At 41.1% G+C, this 17,039-nt stretch overlaps 2 protein-coding genes across 7 annotated transcripts in view; both read right to left on the bottom strand.

Moving 5' to 3' along the window:
- LOC144609082 (cell surface hyaluronidase CEMIP2-like) overlaps positions 1-17,039 on the bottom strand; it is an 82,589-nt gene that overhangs the window by 4,166 nt on the left and 61,384 nt on the right. For 3 of the 5 annotated variants that reach the window (XM_078427448.1, XM_078427449.1, XM_078427452.1), the window contains 5 exons: positions 10,473-10,655; positions 6,625-6,847; positions 3,685-3,786; positions 2,315-2,475; positions 1,204-1,313 (listed from right to left, as the gene is read on the bottom strand). In XM_078427448.1, the coding sequence (XP_078283574.1) occupies positions 1,204-1,313; positions 2,315-2,475; positions 3,685-3,786; positions 6,625-6,847; positions 10,473-10,655 (779 nt within the window). Of the gene's footprint in view, positions 1-1,203; positions 1,314-2,314; positions 2,476-3,684; positions 3,787-6,624; positions 6,848-10,472; positions 10,656-17,039 lie in introns of those variants that run through there. The other 2 variants (XM_078427450.1, XM_078427451.1) reach the window with 2 other exon arrangements.
- LOC144609083 (cell migration-inducing and hyaluronan-binding protein-like) overlaps positions 1-17,039 on the bottom strand; it is a 151,286-nt gene that overhangs the window by 102,806 nt on the left and 31,441 nt on the right. The window lies entirely within an intron of this gene.

The following is a 17,039-nucleotide window of genomic DNA, read 5'->3' as shown; positions in this document are numbered from 1 at the left end:
GGATCCAGTTGGAGATGGCCAAATTGTTGGAGGATTGTATGCTGCATGCGACAGCTGATGGGGTGGAAGGCGAGGACAAGGAGGACTTTGTCCTTGTTTCGAACGGCGGGAGGGGGAGTAAGAGTGGAGCTGCGGGATATCGAGCAGACCCTGGTGAGAGCCACATCTATAATGGAAGAGGGGAACCCCCGTTTCCAAAAGAATGAGGACATCTCCGATGACCTGGTAAAATACTCTTTTGCAAATCCCTTTGCTTGATATCCCTCTGTTTGGCAAAGTCACTTAGTTATTTTTTTCCGAGAATTGGGAAGGCACCTATGCCAACATATTAACAAGCAAAAATGAATTCAAAACTGGTAACTAATTGTGGCCTTTTATAATTTACATATGCCAGATTAACTTCTTGGCATGTCATTTTTTTTATTCCCACAGAAAGCATAAAATCACCAGCTAAGATTAAAGCACAATAAGTCAGTAATATTTATGTTAAAATGTTAACAGAAGTTACAACTTTTTGAATGATTCTGAAATTTGCCAATATCTCTGGACAAACACTGCCTTAATACAATAGAGTGTAATCTCCTTTCTGCTGTATAATTTCCACTATGATGGGAACAAGAGGGATGACTTCCTTAGTTCTGGTTCTTTGTATTGAGAGCAGAATTTTGGAGTTAATGTTAATTTAATGCACTAAATTCACAACTTTCCAATAAGTGACTTTTCAGACAATGGAGTGAGTATTATTATTATAACATAATAAGTGATAGGAGTAGAATTAGGCCATTTGGCCCATTAAGTCTACTCCGCCATTCAATCACGGCTGATCTATCTCTCCCTCTTAACCCCATTCTCCTGCCTTCCCCCCATAACCCCGGACACCTGTACTAATCAATAATCTATCTATCTCTGCCATAAATATATCCACTGACTTTGCCTCCACAGCCTTCTATGGCAAAGAATTCCACAGATTCACCACACTGTGACTAAAGAAGGAACATGTGTGGGGGGAGCTTATAAAAGCTAGGATCTTCAAAATCAGCTCTTGAACAATAACATTTTAAGTTCTACTACTCATGATGACATACGATATTACAACAATATTGTTATCAATTCATTCCCAGGACACTGTAATTAATAAGATTATTTCCAATCAATATTGCCTTTTTAAAAAAAATGGAGAACCAGCACAAACTAAAAAATCACCTTCCATAAAAAATTTGATGGGCTTTGCAGCACCTAGCCTGATAAAAGCTGAAGACACACGGTTTAGTGTCCAAGCATAACCGCCCCTTGAACAGACCAGAGTAATTGATCTGCAAAAGAAACAGAACAAAAATATAAACCAACAACAAAGATGAGCAAAGTTCACCGTTAAATTGGTTAGAAGACATTCTTTCCAAAATGGTTAATGCCCAGAAATCAGCATGGCTAAAGAAACAGCTCAGCACCCAAGTAAGTGATATATCTCCTATTGGCAACATATGGATCTCCTTTTTGGCAATGTTATAAATAATGTGGACCTCGGAAAAATGTATCGTGCTGCACTTTGGTGCTGATACGACCTACTACATCATGACAAACAAGAGGTAGAGAATGGAGATCAATCCTGATATGGAGCCTCAACCTGAAAAGTTGACAAATCCTCCACAATTTCTCCCCCACCCCCTCTATGTTCCTTCATTAGCAAGACTGAAGATATCAGAGAAGAAAGTGCAGAAATACAGATCTTCAACAGAAAAATATATAGTCATCAGATAGAAACATAGAAACATAGAAAATAGGTGCAGGAGTAGGCCATTCGGCCCTTCGAGCCTGCACCGAGCCTGAATAGCAAGTTGTTTGCATGTATCCTTCCTCTGCTCAACAAGCAAAATTAGAAAAAAAAAGCTTAATAAACCAATAAAACTTAATAAAACAAGTCTGAATAATTTAACAAATTTCAGAACAGAAGGAAGAATATAAAGAACAAACATACATGAACACAGGTAATGGGTAGATTTAGAATGAATGGAAAAATCTGATAATGGACTTGTAAAATGAACCATTTTGGTTGTCTTGTATATTATGATCCATCGATAAGACCCGTCCCAGTTCAGTTAAATTATGTGTATAGAAGGTTATACAATTTATCGTCAAGTAGTCTCTTCACAAACTTGAACTGCTGTGAACTATAGATGGTTATCTTCGTGCTGTGTAATCATTCTCATTCCCAGTCTTGGAAGAGGATGACTATTGTTCTATCCAAATTTTCACAGCTGCTTTCACATTGACTGCAGGCATTTTATGATAAATAGTTAATTGGCCATCTGCTCACCTTTCTGGAATGATTGCTTGGATGTAATTAGCAATAGAGTCAGCCATTGGCAGTGCTTGGACTGTGTCAAAGTGCTGTCTGCCCAATATCTCTCCAGAACATGCATCTACTGTGACAACAAACAACCCCGGCTTCTCAAAATGGAAAACGTCATCATTCACCTACAGGTACAGAATGACCACACTTAATTTTGCCTGCAGGACAACTTTTGAAACAGTTTTAATACAATCCAAATAAATTCTGCACTGATGACAAAAGATTGCTACTTTCAATGGGTTTGGAAACCCAATTCAGTCATTAGTCCAATTGATTAAAAAACTTTAAATCAAAAGTTTCATTGGATACTATGGTGAGATATTTGTAATGGTAATACATGTTACCAGAATAGAGATTCTGCAAATAAAAGTTCAAGTGCTATCATAACAGTTTAAACATGTAAATTCAGTTTTATAAAAAACCTAGAGTTGATTATGAAGTTAATTATGTGATCATGAAGCTATTTGTTATGCTAAAACCAGATGGATCAAGAATGTACCTGTTGAACCTAATTGGTTTGTCCTCCAAACAAGTTGAGTTAAAACCTAATGTGTTTGGATTTTGAACAGTCCTCCACAATGCACTAGGGAGCCATGCAAATAGAACCATTCCCCACTATCTACTCTTGGCAACTCAAAATATTAATTAATTTATGCCCATCCCTATTTGGTAATCTCCGCAACTTCCCTCCTCGTGGCACTTTTCCATGCAACTGCCAGATTGCAACAGCTTCACTGGAATTGTTGTAGCACAGGGGAACCTAGAGGTCCACTTCTTCAGACTGAAGAAGGGTCTCGACCCGAAACGTCACCCATTCCTTCTCTCCCGAGATGCTGCCTGACCCGCTGAGTTACTCCAGCATTTTGTGTCTACCTTTGATTTAAGCTAGCATCTGCAGTTTTTTTTCCCTACACCTCTTGCATGTTGGATCAGTAGACTGTTTCTGTACAAATTTGCTAATCAGGTTGTAAGAAAATAATTTCACTCGGCGTTTGTGACATGTGACAATGAGAGCAGCAATGACCATTGAAAGGATTCAAGTTTAGGAGCTATGGGTTGTTCGGCTGGTATCGTAGCCATTTCTGCTGAATTCTCCAGCATAAAACAAAATTAATGTTCAAGCCCAGGGTCTGTGCGATTTCAAATTGGAGTTAATGACAGTTTTCTCCAAAATGAAATAAATCAGAATTATAAACAAAAAGTAGTACTTTACTAATATCAATGCGATTAGTGTCTTACCAAGATATTGAATTAAATAATATTAAAACTGTCAGGTCAAAAAATGCTTTATCATTATAGGATAAAACAGAGAAATTCAGAAATAATCAATTTACCTTAATGAATGCAAATTCATGGCCATTTTGTATGTCTCTTCTGCTCTGAGATTGTATCTCAACTCTGATGTAAGTTGTGTGTGGATCGCTGGTGATTGCAACCTGGTATACAGCAGATATAAATATAATTACATTTAATGTCCAATGTCATTAAGAACACTGTCTCTCAACCCATCACTAGAAAACAAAGCAAAAACTTAGGCAGCTTATAAAATAATTTCTGACACCTCAACAAATTTTAAAAAAATAGGTAACACTGATTGAATTTTTAATTTGTTTAGTGAGAATCTCTGGTGCCAATTCACATTAAAATCACACGATAGAGTCATTATGCAGGAAAGGATCTTGTTTGGTTTCATTGGTGAATGGGGTTTGCAGAGATGTGAACACTCAGTACATGTAAAATAGTGAAGACTTGGTCAGCATAGACTCGATGGTTTAGAAGACTTGGCAGATGGAATAGGCCAAGATGGTGACAGCTTGTGACAAGATGGTATTTCAACCTGCTGAAGAGGCTAATGGATACAAAATGAGTGATTTATGCACTTGGATCTGGAGGTTGATTATTGCAAAAAGAAGTGGCTTAAACAAAGGAAAGGAAACTGGAGAAAATAATCACTTAAAAAAGTTATTGGGTCACAGATCACCAGGATGAACATGGAAGAGAAAATGCTTTAAAATGAAGGACTAGAAAACAGAACTAAAACTAAGCATGTAATTTGGTTTTAAAATGCATTAGGAATAGGAATCACAGAACAAGCGAGAAATTTTAATGTCCTTCAAGTATGGAAAAATAGGCCACGTCCTGTATGGATTTGCATTCCTCTCTATCCAATTTTCCACTGTCTGCACAAACACATGAACAGACAAAGGCCATCCTTGTTTCTGCTCCATTGTACAGTTTGCTCATGGTTGACTTACATCTAAAGTCCATCAACCCATGCTACTTCATTTCACTAATCCAATGGCAATCTCAGTTTCCAACATTGTGTGTGATTAATCCACAGTTTTTGGAGATAGTTGAGATTACCGGGTGGCGCTGTACGAAGGCAGCCTCGCCAACAGCCTTGTCTTCTTTTTTTGTTTTTAGTCTGTTGTTAAATGTATATTTTTGTGTATCTTTAGTTTTGTATTATGTCAGGGGTGGGGGAAACTTTTTTTAATCTCTTTCCTCGACGGAGAGGCGACTTTTCCGTATCGTATCTCCGTCCATACTGCGGCCTAACATTGTGGAATTGGCGGTCCCTTTGCTGGGGTTCGACTTCGGGAGCTCCAACCGCGGGAACCTGCGGACTTAACATCGTGGAGCTCGTGATCCCTTGATTAGGGATCGACTTCGGGAGCTCCAAGCGCGGGAGCCTGCGGACTTAACATCGTGGAGCTCGTGATCCCTTGATTAGGGATCGACTTCGGGAGCTCCAAGCGTGGGAGCCTGCGGACTTAACATCGTGGAGCTTGCGGCCTAATATCGTGGAATTGGCGGTCCCTTTGCTGGGGTTCGACTTCGGGAGCTCCAACCGCGGGAACCTGCGGACTTAACATCGTGGAGCTCGTGATCCTTGGTTTGGGATCGACTTCGGGAGCTCCAACCGCAGGAGCATCGACTGCCCCGATCGCAGGAGCTTCGATCGCCCCCGACGCGGGAGCTTCGATGGTTCGACTACCCCGACCGCGGGGGAAAAGGAGGGAAGAAGATAATACATTATTGCCTTCCATCACAGTGTGCTGTGGTGGATGTTTATGTTAATTTTTATGTAGTTACGTATCTTGTTGCTGTTTTGGTATGACTGTATGGCAAATCAAATTCCTTGTATGTTTTTACATAATTAATTTAATAAATTAATTACAATCACAAATACTATTACAATTACTTTGTGGGAAGGAAGAGGTGCTTCATGATTACACTCCAGCAAGACCTAGTTTGATTTAATTTAGAGATACAGCATGGAAACAGGCCCTGTGGCCCACCGAGTCTATGCTGACCAACAATCACGCAGTCACACCAGTGCTATGTTAATCAACATTTTCAATCATTCCCTACTCTTTAGGGGCAATTTTATACAGAGGTCAATTAACCTACATGTCTTTGGTGGGAAGAAACCGGAGCACCTAGAGGAATCTCATGTGGTCACAGGGGGAACATGCAAACTCCACACAGGCAGCACCCGAGGTCAGGATCGAAACTGGGTCTCTGGTGCTGTGAGGCAGCGGGTCTATCAGCTGTGCGGCTTCCGTGTTTGAGATGTCTGAAGCACAGGAATTATTTCTCTGTATCATTCCTATTAAATCCCATTACAATTTAATGAGGATTCATTAAGGCTTCCACAGCCAAGGGTGAATCTATGCCAGCTGTCCTTGTAACTTAATTGGTTAAACGCTGGCACTATTTAGTTCAATTTGTGCTACAGCTTCTCTATGATTCAATGACTTTGTCAACTTCAGTGTCCCAGCACTGGAGCAAGAAACCACCCATTTCTCTTACCTCTCTGCATCTCATGCTAAGTGCACTCAATGTAGAGAGTGTTTGATAGCACTGGGCCTCTACCCATTGGAGTTTAGAAGGATGAGAAGGGACCTCATTGAAACATACCGAATAGTGAAAGGCCTGGATCGAGTGAATGTGGAGAGGATGTTTCCACTAGTGGGAGAGTAGGACCAGAGGTCATAGCCTCAGAATTAAAGGACATTCCTTTAAGAACGAGATGAGATTCAGAGGATAGTGAATCTGTGGAATTAATTGCCGTGGAAGGCTGTGGAGGTCAAGTCAATGGATATGTTTAAGGCAGAGATAGATTGTTGATTAGTACAGGTATCAGGGGTTATGGGGAGAAGGCAGGAGAATGGGGTTGTGGGAAAGATAGATCAGCCATGAGGCAGAGTAGAGTTAATGGGCCGAATGGTCTAAATCTGCTCCTATCACGTGAGCTTATGAGAGCATACCTGTGGTGCGCCACACTGACTGCAGGAAGCCGTGACTCGCCCAGTTAGTGACGTGAGGTGGCCCGTCCCGCTTGTGTCTTTACTTGAATAACCAGTTTGCAAGAAGGAGCTGGTTTCCCAGGTGTTGATGTGTGCCAAGATCCTCACTCGCTCACACCCATGCTTGGAGCAGTAACTGTGACCTTTCCGTATTTGTTTTGCTTGGAGGATAATAAAAAGAATCCTATCAGGAACGAAGGAAATTGAAGTGAACAATCATCATTGGCATATACTGCACTTGGCAAACGACAGTCTGTGAATCATACTACATGATAATTCGAGTAGGCGTTGCGAGAAGCAGGAGAGGGGTTGGAAGATACAGTGGGTAGAAGGGTGGTAATGAAATGAACCTGATGAAGAGTACTATTTGCACTTATGCATTAATTGGGTCAATGGGGCTCAACTTCAGAGAAAAATTATTAGGTCAAGTTATTTTACAGTGGTTCTTGACAGCTGCCCAATTAACACCAGTTTTCTCACATTTAGAAATAATATGCCCCCGTCTTTAATGGGAGGCTCACATCTTTCTTCGATTTGGATTATGTTAGCTCCATTTTAATCAGTAGGACTTTCACCTTGGTCGGAAGATTTTGGGGTTCACGTCCCACTCCAGAGACTTGACCCAAGTACTTACATGATATCAATTCCATTACCTGACCAATATTTATCCTTTAAGCAGCATTTCAGAAAAACAAGTTGCTGTGCTGGAAACTTGTTTTTTTGCAAATTGCCCATTTACTGTTCGTACAATGTAGTAAACTGTACAGCAGACACTGCATGTATGAAAAATGAAAAATTATCCAATCTAAAGTTGTGGAAATACCTGACTCCACAGGTTTGCGACAAGAAAGCAGAAGCAGGCCGAGACAATTAATGGGCGCTTTATTTATTAAGAAACAATTTATTCTTGTCAAAATCCTAACTTTAAACTTTAGATACAGTTTATGGGCCTTAGGGCGGCACGGTAGCGCAGCGGTAGAGTTGCTGCTTTACAGCGAATGCAGCGCCGGAGACTCAGGTTCGATCCTGACTACGGGTGCTGCACTGTAAGGAGTTTGTACGTTCTCCCCGTGACCTGCGTGGGTTTTCTCCGAGATCTTCGGTTTCCTCCCACACTCCAAAGACGTACAGGTATGTAGGTTAATTGGCTGGGTAAATGTAAAAATTGTCCCTAGTGGGTGTAGGATAGTGTTAATGTGCGGGGATCACTGGGCGGCATGGACTAGGAGGGCCGAAAAGGCCTGTTTCCGGCTGTATATATATGATATATGATATGATAAAGCCATGTTTTGCACAATAGGTATTATACGTGTGTGGACCTGTTGATAATTCAGCTAATGATGTTGAGCCTGCAAAACAAGATATTCAAATCTACCTAAAAAAAACAGTTTGCCAATAAAAATAGCTTCCAACCATGCCAAAGAATTTTGGCACCACAAGTGACCAGTCTAGTTGCAGTCAACTGACAAGGAGCTGTTGCTCAGTCTAAATTTGCAAAACTAAAGGCAAAGTGGCAAATGTGAATTTATGCTACCATAGTCTGTTTAATGATGAGTTAAGACAATTACTCTGGCACGTTAATCCAGACGCTATTGACAGACCACGGAGACCACATGGGAGCTCCGACGTGGAGACCACAGGGGGGGGGGGCTCAGAAAGGTAGACCACAGGGGGAGCATCCATGAGAACAGCTGACTGGCTTGTGGAAATTACCACAAGCTATGGCAGTAGCACACTGCTACTAAAACGTGCAACTTAGAACTAAAGCAGTGGGCTTAAAGAACTGCTGATGTAGGTGTGAGTTTACACAAGTCGGGGAGAGCCTGTACTTCATTATGTATTTGAATTTGTACAAATATAAATCTCTTTCTTCCTTCCATTTTAATTTGAGCCCTCTGATATTCACATTGTATACAATGTAGTACAATGTATACAATGTAGTTCACATTGTAGTACAAGAACAAACAGTGAACGTTACTTTGGATAGACTCAGATAGACTCGGCTTGCACTCGCTGGAATTTAGAAGATTGAGGGGGGGGGGATCTTACAGAAACTTACAAAATTCTTAAGGGGTTGGACAGGCTAGATGCAGGAAGATTGTTCCCGATGTTGGGGAAGTGCAGAACAAAGGGTCACAGTTTAAGGATAAGGGGGAAGTCTTTTAGGACCGAGATGAGAAAGTTTTTTTTCACACAGAGTGGTGAATCTGTGGAATTCTCTGCCACAGAATGTAGTTGAGGCCAGTTCATTGGCTATATTTAAGAGGGAGTTAGATGTGGCCCTTGTGGCTAAAGGGATCAGGGGGTATGGAGAGAAGGCAGGTACGGGATACTGAGTTGGATGATCAGCCATGATCATATTGAATGGCGGTGCAGGCTCGAAGGGCCGAATGGCTTACTCCTGCACCTATTTTCTATGTTTTTTTGTTTCTATGATATATAAAAAGGAACAGTGCAGCTAGGATTAATGCCGAGCCTCCAGAAAACATGGCTGGTGAATTAATAATGGCAAAGACACGATGGATGAATTTTTACATCATACTTCACCACGGAAGACCTTGCGAAAAACCCAATGGGATAATCTCAAATATCATGTCAGCATTTACAAAAATCCCAATTACAAAGGAGAAAGGATTTGGATAACCCAGTGGCTTAAGAATGGACAATGTTTCAGGGCCCAATGGACTGCTTAATAGGGTTTTAAAATAAGTTGATCCACCGGTTACATTTTTTGTAATTTGTTGACTCCGGCAGGTCCCTCTCTTCCCCTCCCCCTTCCCAGATCTCCCACTGTCTTCCTGTCGCCACCTATATCCTTCCTTTGTCCCGCCCCCCCTGACATCAGTCTGAAGAAGGGTCTCGACCCGAAACGTCGCCCATTCCTCTCCTGAGATGCTGCCCGACCTGCTGAGTTACTCCAGCATTTTGTGAATAAATACTTTCGATTTGTACCAGCATCTGCAGTTATTTTCTTATAATGTAACTCCCTTGATCAAAAATGGAGAAAGGCAAAAGGCAGGGGGCAACATGCCAATTGGTTTAACAAGTATTATTGGCAAGATGCTGGAGTTAATAATCAAAGAAGAAATAGTTAATCATTAGAAAAACTGAATACAAATAAACCTGGTCAACATAGAATTATGAAAGGCTAATCATGTTTAACAAATTTGCTCTATTATTTTAAGGGTGTAACAGGCAGGGCTAGAGGGACAGCTGTACATAAAGAGGGTGATGCATAAACTAAAAGCTATGGTATCAGAGGAAGTCCATTAGAATGGATTGAAAACTGGCTGCCTCTTAAAAAAAGTGTTCTGTCTATTGTAAACATACATGTAAAAATGACCAACTTGGGACAGGTAAACATATAATGAAGCAGAAGGTAAAGAAAGGATGAAGAGGAGGCCGAGAGCAAAGGAGAGATTGTGGATGATGGCAGCATGGGGTAGAGCAAGAAAATAAGAATGAAAGAAAATCTGAAACAAGCAGCAGTGATGTAAATGGAAGCATTGATTCCATCTTTCTATTCTAATTGAATACGGGAATGGTGCCAGTAAAGGTTACATGCAATTAAGTAGATTAACAAATTTACCCAATTTATTATAACTCCTGAAGAGTAGATCATTAAGTGGAAGACATGGAAATGGAAGCTCTCTGACCAACTGCAGCAGATACATTGAGTAATGGTGTGAAATAGGAAAACTGGCTATCCTTTTAAAAGCACTTAGTGGGAGAGATACATTACGAGCAACTGACCCAGCATCACCTACTTTGGTTAAAATCACCGCGCATGCCACAAGGTATGTACCTACCCAGAATCAACGTCAAAAAAGTACAGGCTCTTGCTTGGGTTTCTTTGAAGAATGCTGAAAGACGATGCTGCTTTGTACTGTTTCACACTGTGCACTCTTCCACTTGTTCGTTGGTTTATATCGGACATGACTTTAAAAACTGTTCCTCTGGGATAACAAAGGCCGACTTGGATCCAGTCCCCTCTATAATACAATGTAACGCAATAAAGTTAGCACCCTCACATTACAAAACCGGTATTAATTATGGTCTCCTTTAAAATTTAAAACAGATTTATTTTCTGATAAATTGTTGCTACTCTCTGCTCTATCCATAATTTCCATCACTCACGGTAGGACTCATTTCATTGATCTATGCTAAAAGGAGAGCTTTTGATGGTAAATTACACCCCCCCCCCCTCCCAAAGGGGGTGGAGAAGTAAAGATGGGAACAATCCCATTTGAGCAATGCAGTGTCATCCATTCCTAATACACAGTTATCACGTTATGTTATGGGGAAAAGGCCCTGATTGAATCACAGAGTGAACTCGATGGGCCGAATGGCCTAATTATGCTCCTATGACTTATGAATTTATATTCAGACAAGCCAATCTGCAATGAAATTTCGATAGTCCAGCAGAGTTGGGACTTCAGTGGTGTTGGATTAGCAAATTCCTTGGACTGTTTTATATTGCTCATATTAAGAAAATTTTAATTGATATCATATAGATACATAGACAATAGGTGCAGGAGTAAGCCATTCGGTACTTCGAGCCAGCACCGCTAATTCAATGTGATCATGGCTGATCAGTACCCCATTCCTGCCTTCTCCCCATATCCCTTGATTCCGCTAGCCCTAAGAGCTCTATCTAACTCTCTTTTGATTGCATCCAGTGGATCGGCCTCCACTGCCTTCGGAGGCAGAGAATTCCACAAATTCACAACTCTCTGAGTGAAAAAGTTTTTACTTATCACAGTTCTAAATGGCCTACCCTTTATTCTTAAACTGTGGCCCCTGTTTCTGGACTCCCCCAACAATATCATAATACATTTCCCAGTTAACTAGGCAAGTTTAAAGGGAGCATGGGAAATGGATAGCTGACCATTTGATTGAAGGTGTGGGATCTGCAGTTCAGCAAGTCAGAAAGGAGTGCAGGAACCAAGGTCCGGCTGAATCAGAAGGTAGCGGTGAGAACTAAAGGCCATGTGAATCAGAAGGTAGTGTTGGATATCAAGGTCCCATGCATCAGAGAAAGCATGGGAACTGGGACCCTGATGAGTCAGAAGAGAACACAGGAACCACAGGCCCAGCAAACCAGGAGGCAGAAGTCTTAAGAAGGGTTTCAACCCCAAACAACACCTGTTCCTTTTCTCCAGAGATGTTGCCTGACTCACTGAGTTCCTCCAGCACGTTCCGTCTAAATCAGAAGGCAACCTGGCAAACATTACCTGATGACCCAGATGCCGAACCATTAGGATTTCCGAATGGTCAGGTAGCAGATTTTTAGAGTTTTACTGTAACTTTAATGATCAGCCATATGAGGTTTTGGTTTTTAAAGAATATATCAGCCCGGATTTGTCTGAATTTTCTAATGTCCAGAAATTCAAAAATCAAATTATTTTTACAATTTATTTTTTGTAGATGGAGTATGTTTAATCTTGTGCAACTCACTCTACAACATCAATAACAGTACATTGTGGAGAAATTCCCCCATCATTGGTCTCTCCAGGAAGCACAAGACTGAAGATGGAAAAGGTCACAAAGTGAACCAATGATAATGGTAAATTACCATAGGGAGTGCAGTCAGATCAGAATAGAAACTATCTGCCCTCATTGTTACATGCAAATCAAAGAATGGGAGTTTTTTCCACATCCTGGTTCACCTTTACCCCTCAACCAACACCAAACAGATTATCTGGTTGTTAACTTGCTGACGTTTGCATTATTTTTGTATCTCAATATTCATTGTTGAGGTGGTAGTGGTAAAAGTTCTTCCACTGTACTGTTAAGGTAGGGAGTTCCAGAATTTAAGTTTAACAACTATTGCAATGTTTAAGAAAAAAATGAGACAGGTACATGGATAGGATAGGTTTAGAGGGATATGGGACGAATGCAGGCAGGGATGGGACGAGTTGGGCTGAAGGGCCTGTTTCCACACTGGATGACTCTATGGCCTCTAAATCTCTTACCTTAACCTTTATCCTCTTACTTCACACACCTCTGCAGAAAGAGAGGTTACTTACTATTTACCCTATCTATCCCCCCCCCCCCCCAATAATTTTATATGTCTATGTCAGGTCTCCCGCCAGCATTCTCTGCTCCAGTCTCTCCTCTTAACTGAAATATTCCATCCTAGGCATTATTCTGGTGAATCTCCTCTGCACCTTCTCCAGTGTAATGTTGTGGCAACCAGAAATTAACATAGTATTCATAATAATTAACATAAATTAATTAACATAATAATTAATTAACATAATACCCATAGTATTTGGGTTGTATAATGATCAACCTGCTCTTGTATTCTATGCTTGGCTAAACTGTTAACCTGACAACTTTGTTAACAGTGCATTGCCACAGCAACCTTGTCAGAGGTAATCTAAGAGGTAACACCTTCAACCTATCCACCCTCCTCTGCATCTTAGTGGGTCACAAATTTCTCGTTATTTACATTACACGCTTAATTTTAATTTCTCCTGTCACAATACACAATTTCACATTTTATTCCATTTACCCAAACTTTGCAACCTTCTTAAGCCTTCTTCAGATTGTTCTATCCTACATATTTAAATGTCCGTGTTGCTAGGAAGATGGTGGGAGATATGCCACACATTAGCAATAACAGGATGACAATCAATCTATTGTCCAACAATACAGCAACACACTGAGCATTACAAGCAAGGCAATTATTTCAAGAGTCTGTGCTTGGGTACATAAACGCAAGGGCCCAACCAACATAGCCATCTGAATGTAATGTGGGTCTCAATTCTATGATGTTTGCCCAGGAATGAAAACTGACCTGTTGAAAAAACCATCATATTACCATCCAGCCATTAGGAGAATTTCATGGCAACAATTTACATGCCATTTTTCCAATGCATTAAGGGTGTCTGCTGCTGCTTTTTTTTCTATTACCCCCTCAAGATCAGTTCCAATCCAGCAGGAAACCTTTTAGAGGAAAGGTGAAGCATTGTGGTGAGAAAGTCTGAAAGAGCAAAAGGTCAAGGGCACAACCATGCTCAACACTAGTCCAGACCACTCTTGGTTAGGACCATGGCTGGAATGCCATTGTAAAACAAATGCAAGATAAAGATGGATTTCTGTAGACAGCCAAGCTTGAGGAGTCGACAGTCAAAGCATTTCACGTACAGCAAACACAATGCAGCTCCTTACATTTCTCAAGCTTGTTGCACAGTGAAAACCATGCCTGTTGTGCTTCTAGGTGGACAGGTTCCATATGTTGCCATTCAAGGAACAGCTATTTCCCTGAGGATGGCGGGGTGGGAGAGGAGTGACTGAAGAAGCTCCTGTTAATCATATTTCCTAGAGACCCTTTTTGTGGAAAATGTTTTGATGACAGAATATCTTCCTCTTTCCAAATGTGGATGATGATGTTGTTGGTTCATGACTGAAGGGACAGTTACAGAACTTCAGCAGGAAAACCATCTCCTCCCAAGGACCTGTTTCTCAATTGACATAAATAGCTGATTCAATATCTTGTCAGTGCAAAGTGATAGCAAGACAGGACTGAATATCCTTCTGAAGGATGGAGTCTTGTTTGAGGTCTTTGAAATACTTTTCCAGCCTACTTTTCCAGGTGGTGTCCGTCCTTGACAGTGTCAAAGGACTTACACATCGTGGCTCCCACCCAGGTGCTCTTGCAACCCTTCCTGGACTTTTTCATCTATTCTGTAGCTCTTGGGATCTCTGCTGGACCTTAGCCTTCAGCTACTTGTAGAACAGCTGTGACGTTGATTGGGGTTGTTTTAAGGTCAGAGTGGAAGTTTCCTTGGACTAATCTGTAGCTTTCTGTGTCAATTACCCTGGTTTGATTAGTTGAGCCGGTGTGAAGAATTGCTAATTCCATGGTGGGAATTGCTGATTTAATCTTGATGATGAAATCCTCTTTGTGAAGTTGGAGTTCCTCTTCCAGTTTACTTCTCTTCAAAAAAGTGTGCCTAGCACCTTGTTTTTTGGATGGCTATCTCCTACCTGCCATGCCTCCCCTGGTGAAGGCAGAGCATCCTAGTTCTTCAGATGATAGCAGGGTACTATTATTATCATCACGGTTATAGCTGAATATGAAGGTCCTGACATTCATATTGAAGAATGATAGTTTAGTTTACAGTTTAGAGATACAGTGTGGAAACAGGCCCTTCGGCCCACCGAGTCCGCACTGACCAGCGATCCCCGCACACTAACACTATCCTACACACATGGGACAATTCACATTTATACCAAGCCAATTAGGCTTCAAACCTGTACATCTTTAGAGTGTGGGGGGAAAATGGAGCTTCCTGGAGAAAACCCACGCAGGTCATGGGGAGAATGTGCAAACTCTATATAGACAAGCACGCATAGTCAGGATTGAACGTGGGTCTCTGGTGCTGTAAGGCACCAACTCTACCGCTGTGCCACCTATTCCTGTGCATAATTTCTTGTAACATGCGGCAATCATCGTTGCAACCACTGCTACCATATGTACTGCTACGGAGTGAGGCTTTGATCCAGTGGTAAAGGGAATCTAGACAACTGCACGGATATTAATGCTCACACATTGGAAGGCAGGAGCTGCTCATCGTAAACACACTTTATCTCCCAAACACAGTGTGAAAGCTGTGAAATCTGCAGAGGGCATCGCTTTGCAATTGGTTTCCATGAGGCGTCCTCTAGAGCAGCAAAGGGGCAGCCAGAAGTACCATAGAGGCCAATGACAACAGTGCTGAAACTGGGACTTGCACAGGCATAGATAGGTACATCCCAGTATTAATGCTGGGATTGCAGTCGAAAGATTTATCAATTATTGTGGATACTGAGCACCAAATTTGGATTAAATAATAAAGAAATCGACCACATATCATTTTAGCAAGTGGGACAAACTTAGAACAGCAGGAAGTATTGAAATGCGTGGGCTGACAATGAGACTGCACATGGTTTGCTGTTGACTCCATCGTCAAACATAGTTATATTGTTCATCGCAGCTTTACAACTCTACTATAAATAACAAATAACGTTGGCAGTTAAGCATCTTTACCCTCTATCTGCCTCATTTGATCTAGTTTCATTGATATTCTCTTTTGCTCTCTCCCTTCCACCCGTCACTCTGATACTTAAAATCACCCTTTGTGTTTCTTATTCCCAGTTCTGCTGAAGGGTGCATGACCTGAAAAGTTAAATCTGTTTCTCTTTCCACAAATGCTGGATTATTCTGGCATTGAGCCAGCAATGAAGCCACAGCTGAATGTTCTCCTTCTGTAATCATTGTGATTCCATGGAAAAAAAAGCTTCAATGGCTGGAATTCTGACAACCACACTGGAAAAACTCTGACGATAGCACATTTTGTTTGTTAAATTATTCCTGAGGAGAGTTCTATGGATTTGTTTTACACAATTACAATAAACAACCCCTTATTTGTCATTTTCCCTCCAAAACGTTTTCTCTCATAAGGCAGAAATCCAAACCTACTGGGTATTTTTAAAGCGGAGATTGACAGATTCATTGATTAGTTTGATTAGTAAGGGTGTCAATGGTTATGGGGAGAAGGCAGGAGAATGGGGTTGGGAAGGAAAGATAGATCAGCCATGATTGCATAGTGAAATAGACTCAATCGGCTGAATGGCCTAATTCTGCTACTATGACTTATGAACTTAATGCCATCTTTAATTTCTTTTGTCAGCCATAGATGAATCACATTTCCTTCTTGGTTTTTATGACTTTAAGAAATTTGTTTCAGCAGCTTCTGTATTTTCTCTTTAAATGCTAACCGTTGCCCATCGTAGTTTGTAATATGTTCTTCCAATCAACCACAGCCAATTCACCATTCATACCTTCATTACTTAAAATTAAGAAATCAACTTCACATTGGTTTTAAAGTGAAGCAGTTCAATCTCAAATTCCTTCCCTTTTCCCTAAAGCTCTCTTGACAAATGGATCAAAAACCTTCTCTCATTTCACAAAACAAGATTCAAAATAGCCCATACCCAGCTGGTTCCTCAATATATTGATTTAGAAGAGCATCTCAAATACATTCCATAAATTTATCTTCTGCTTTATTACAGTAAGTATAATTTGTCCAGTTTACCCATAGGCTAATGACTTCCATGATTACTGTGCCATCTCTAATTTCCTGAGAACTATTTTGTCAAGGTCTCTCAACTCCAACCAACATCTGTACCGCAGAGGCCGGTAGGAGTGGGGTAGGGGTGAGGATGGCTTGCAAGGGGACAGGCAGACCACCACTCCTCACTACCCACCCCCGCAATCCCACCCAAATTTACAGACCTGCCAAGCCTCCTAGCATGGCACCATATCAGATTTCTATGAGATCTTTATTATCCACCCAGAGGCTTAGTTTTTCCAAATGGCCTGAATT

This window comes from Rhinoraja longicauda, chromosome 33, assembly GCF_053455715.1.
Source record: "Rhinoraja longicauda isolate Sanriku21f chromosome 33, sRhiLon1.1, whole genome shotgun sequence".
Classification (NCBI taxonomy): domain Eukaryota; kingdom Metazoa; phylum Chordata; class Chondrichthyes; order Rajiformes; family Arhynchobatidae; genus Rhinoraja; species Rhinoraja longicauda.
Note: the sequence above shows the minus strand (reverse complement) of the source record. Positions and strands in the feature narration are given on the sequence as shown.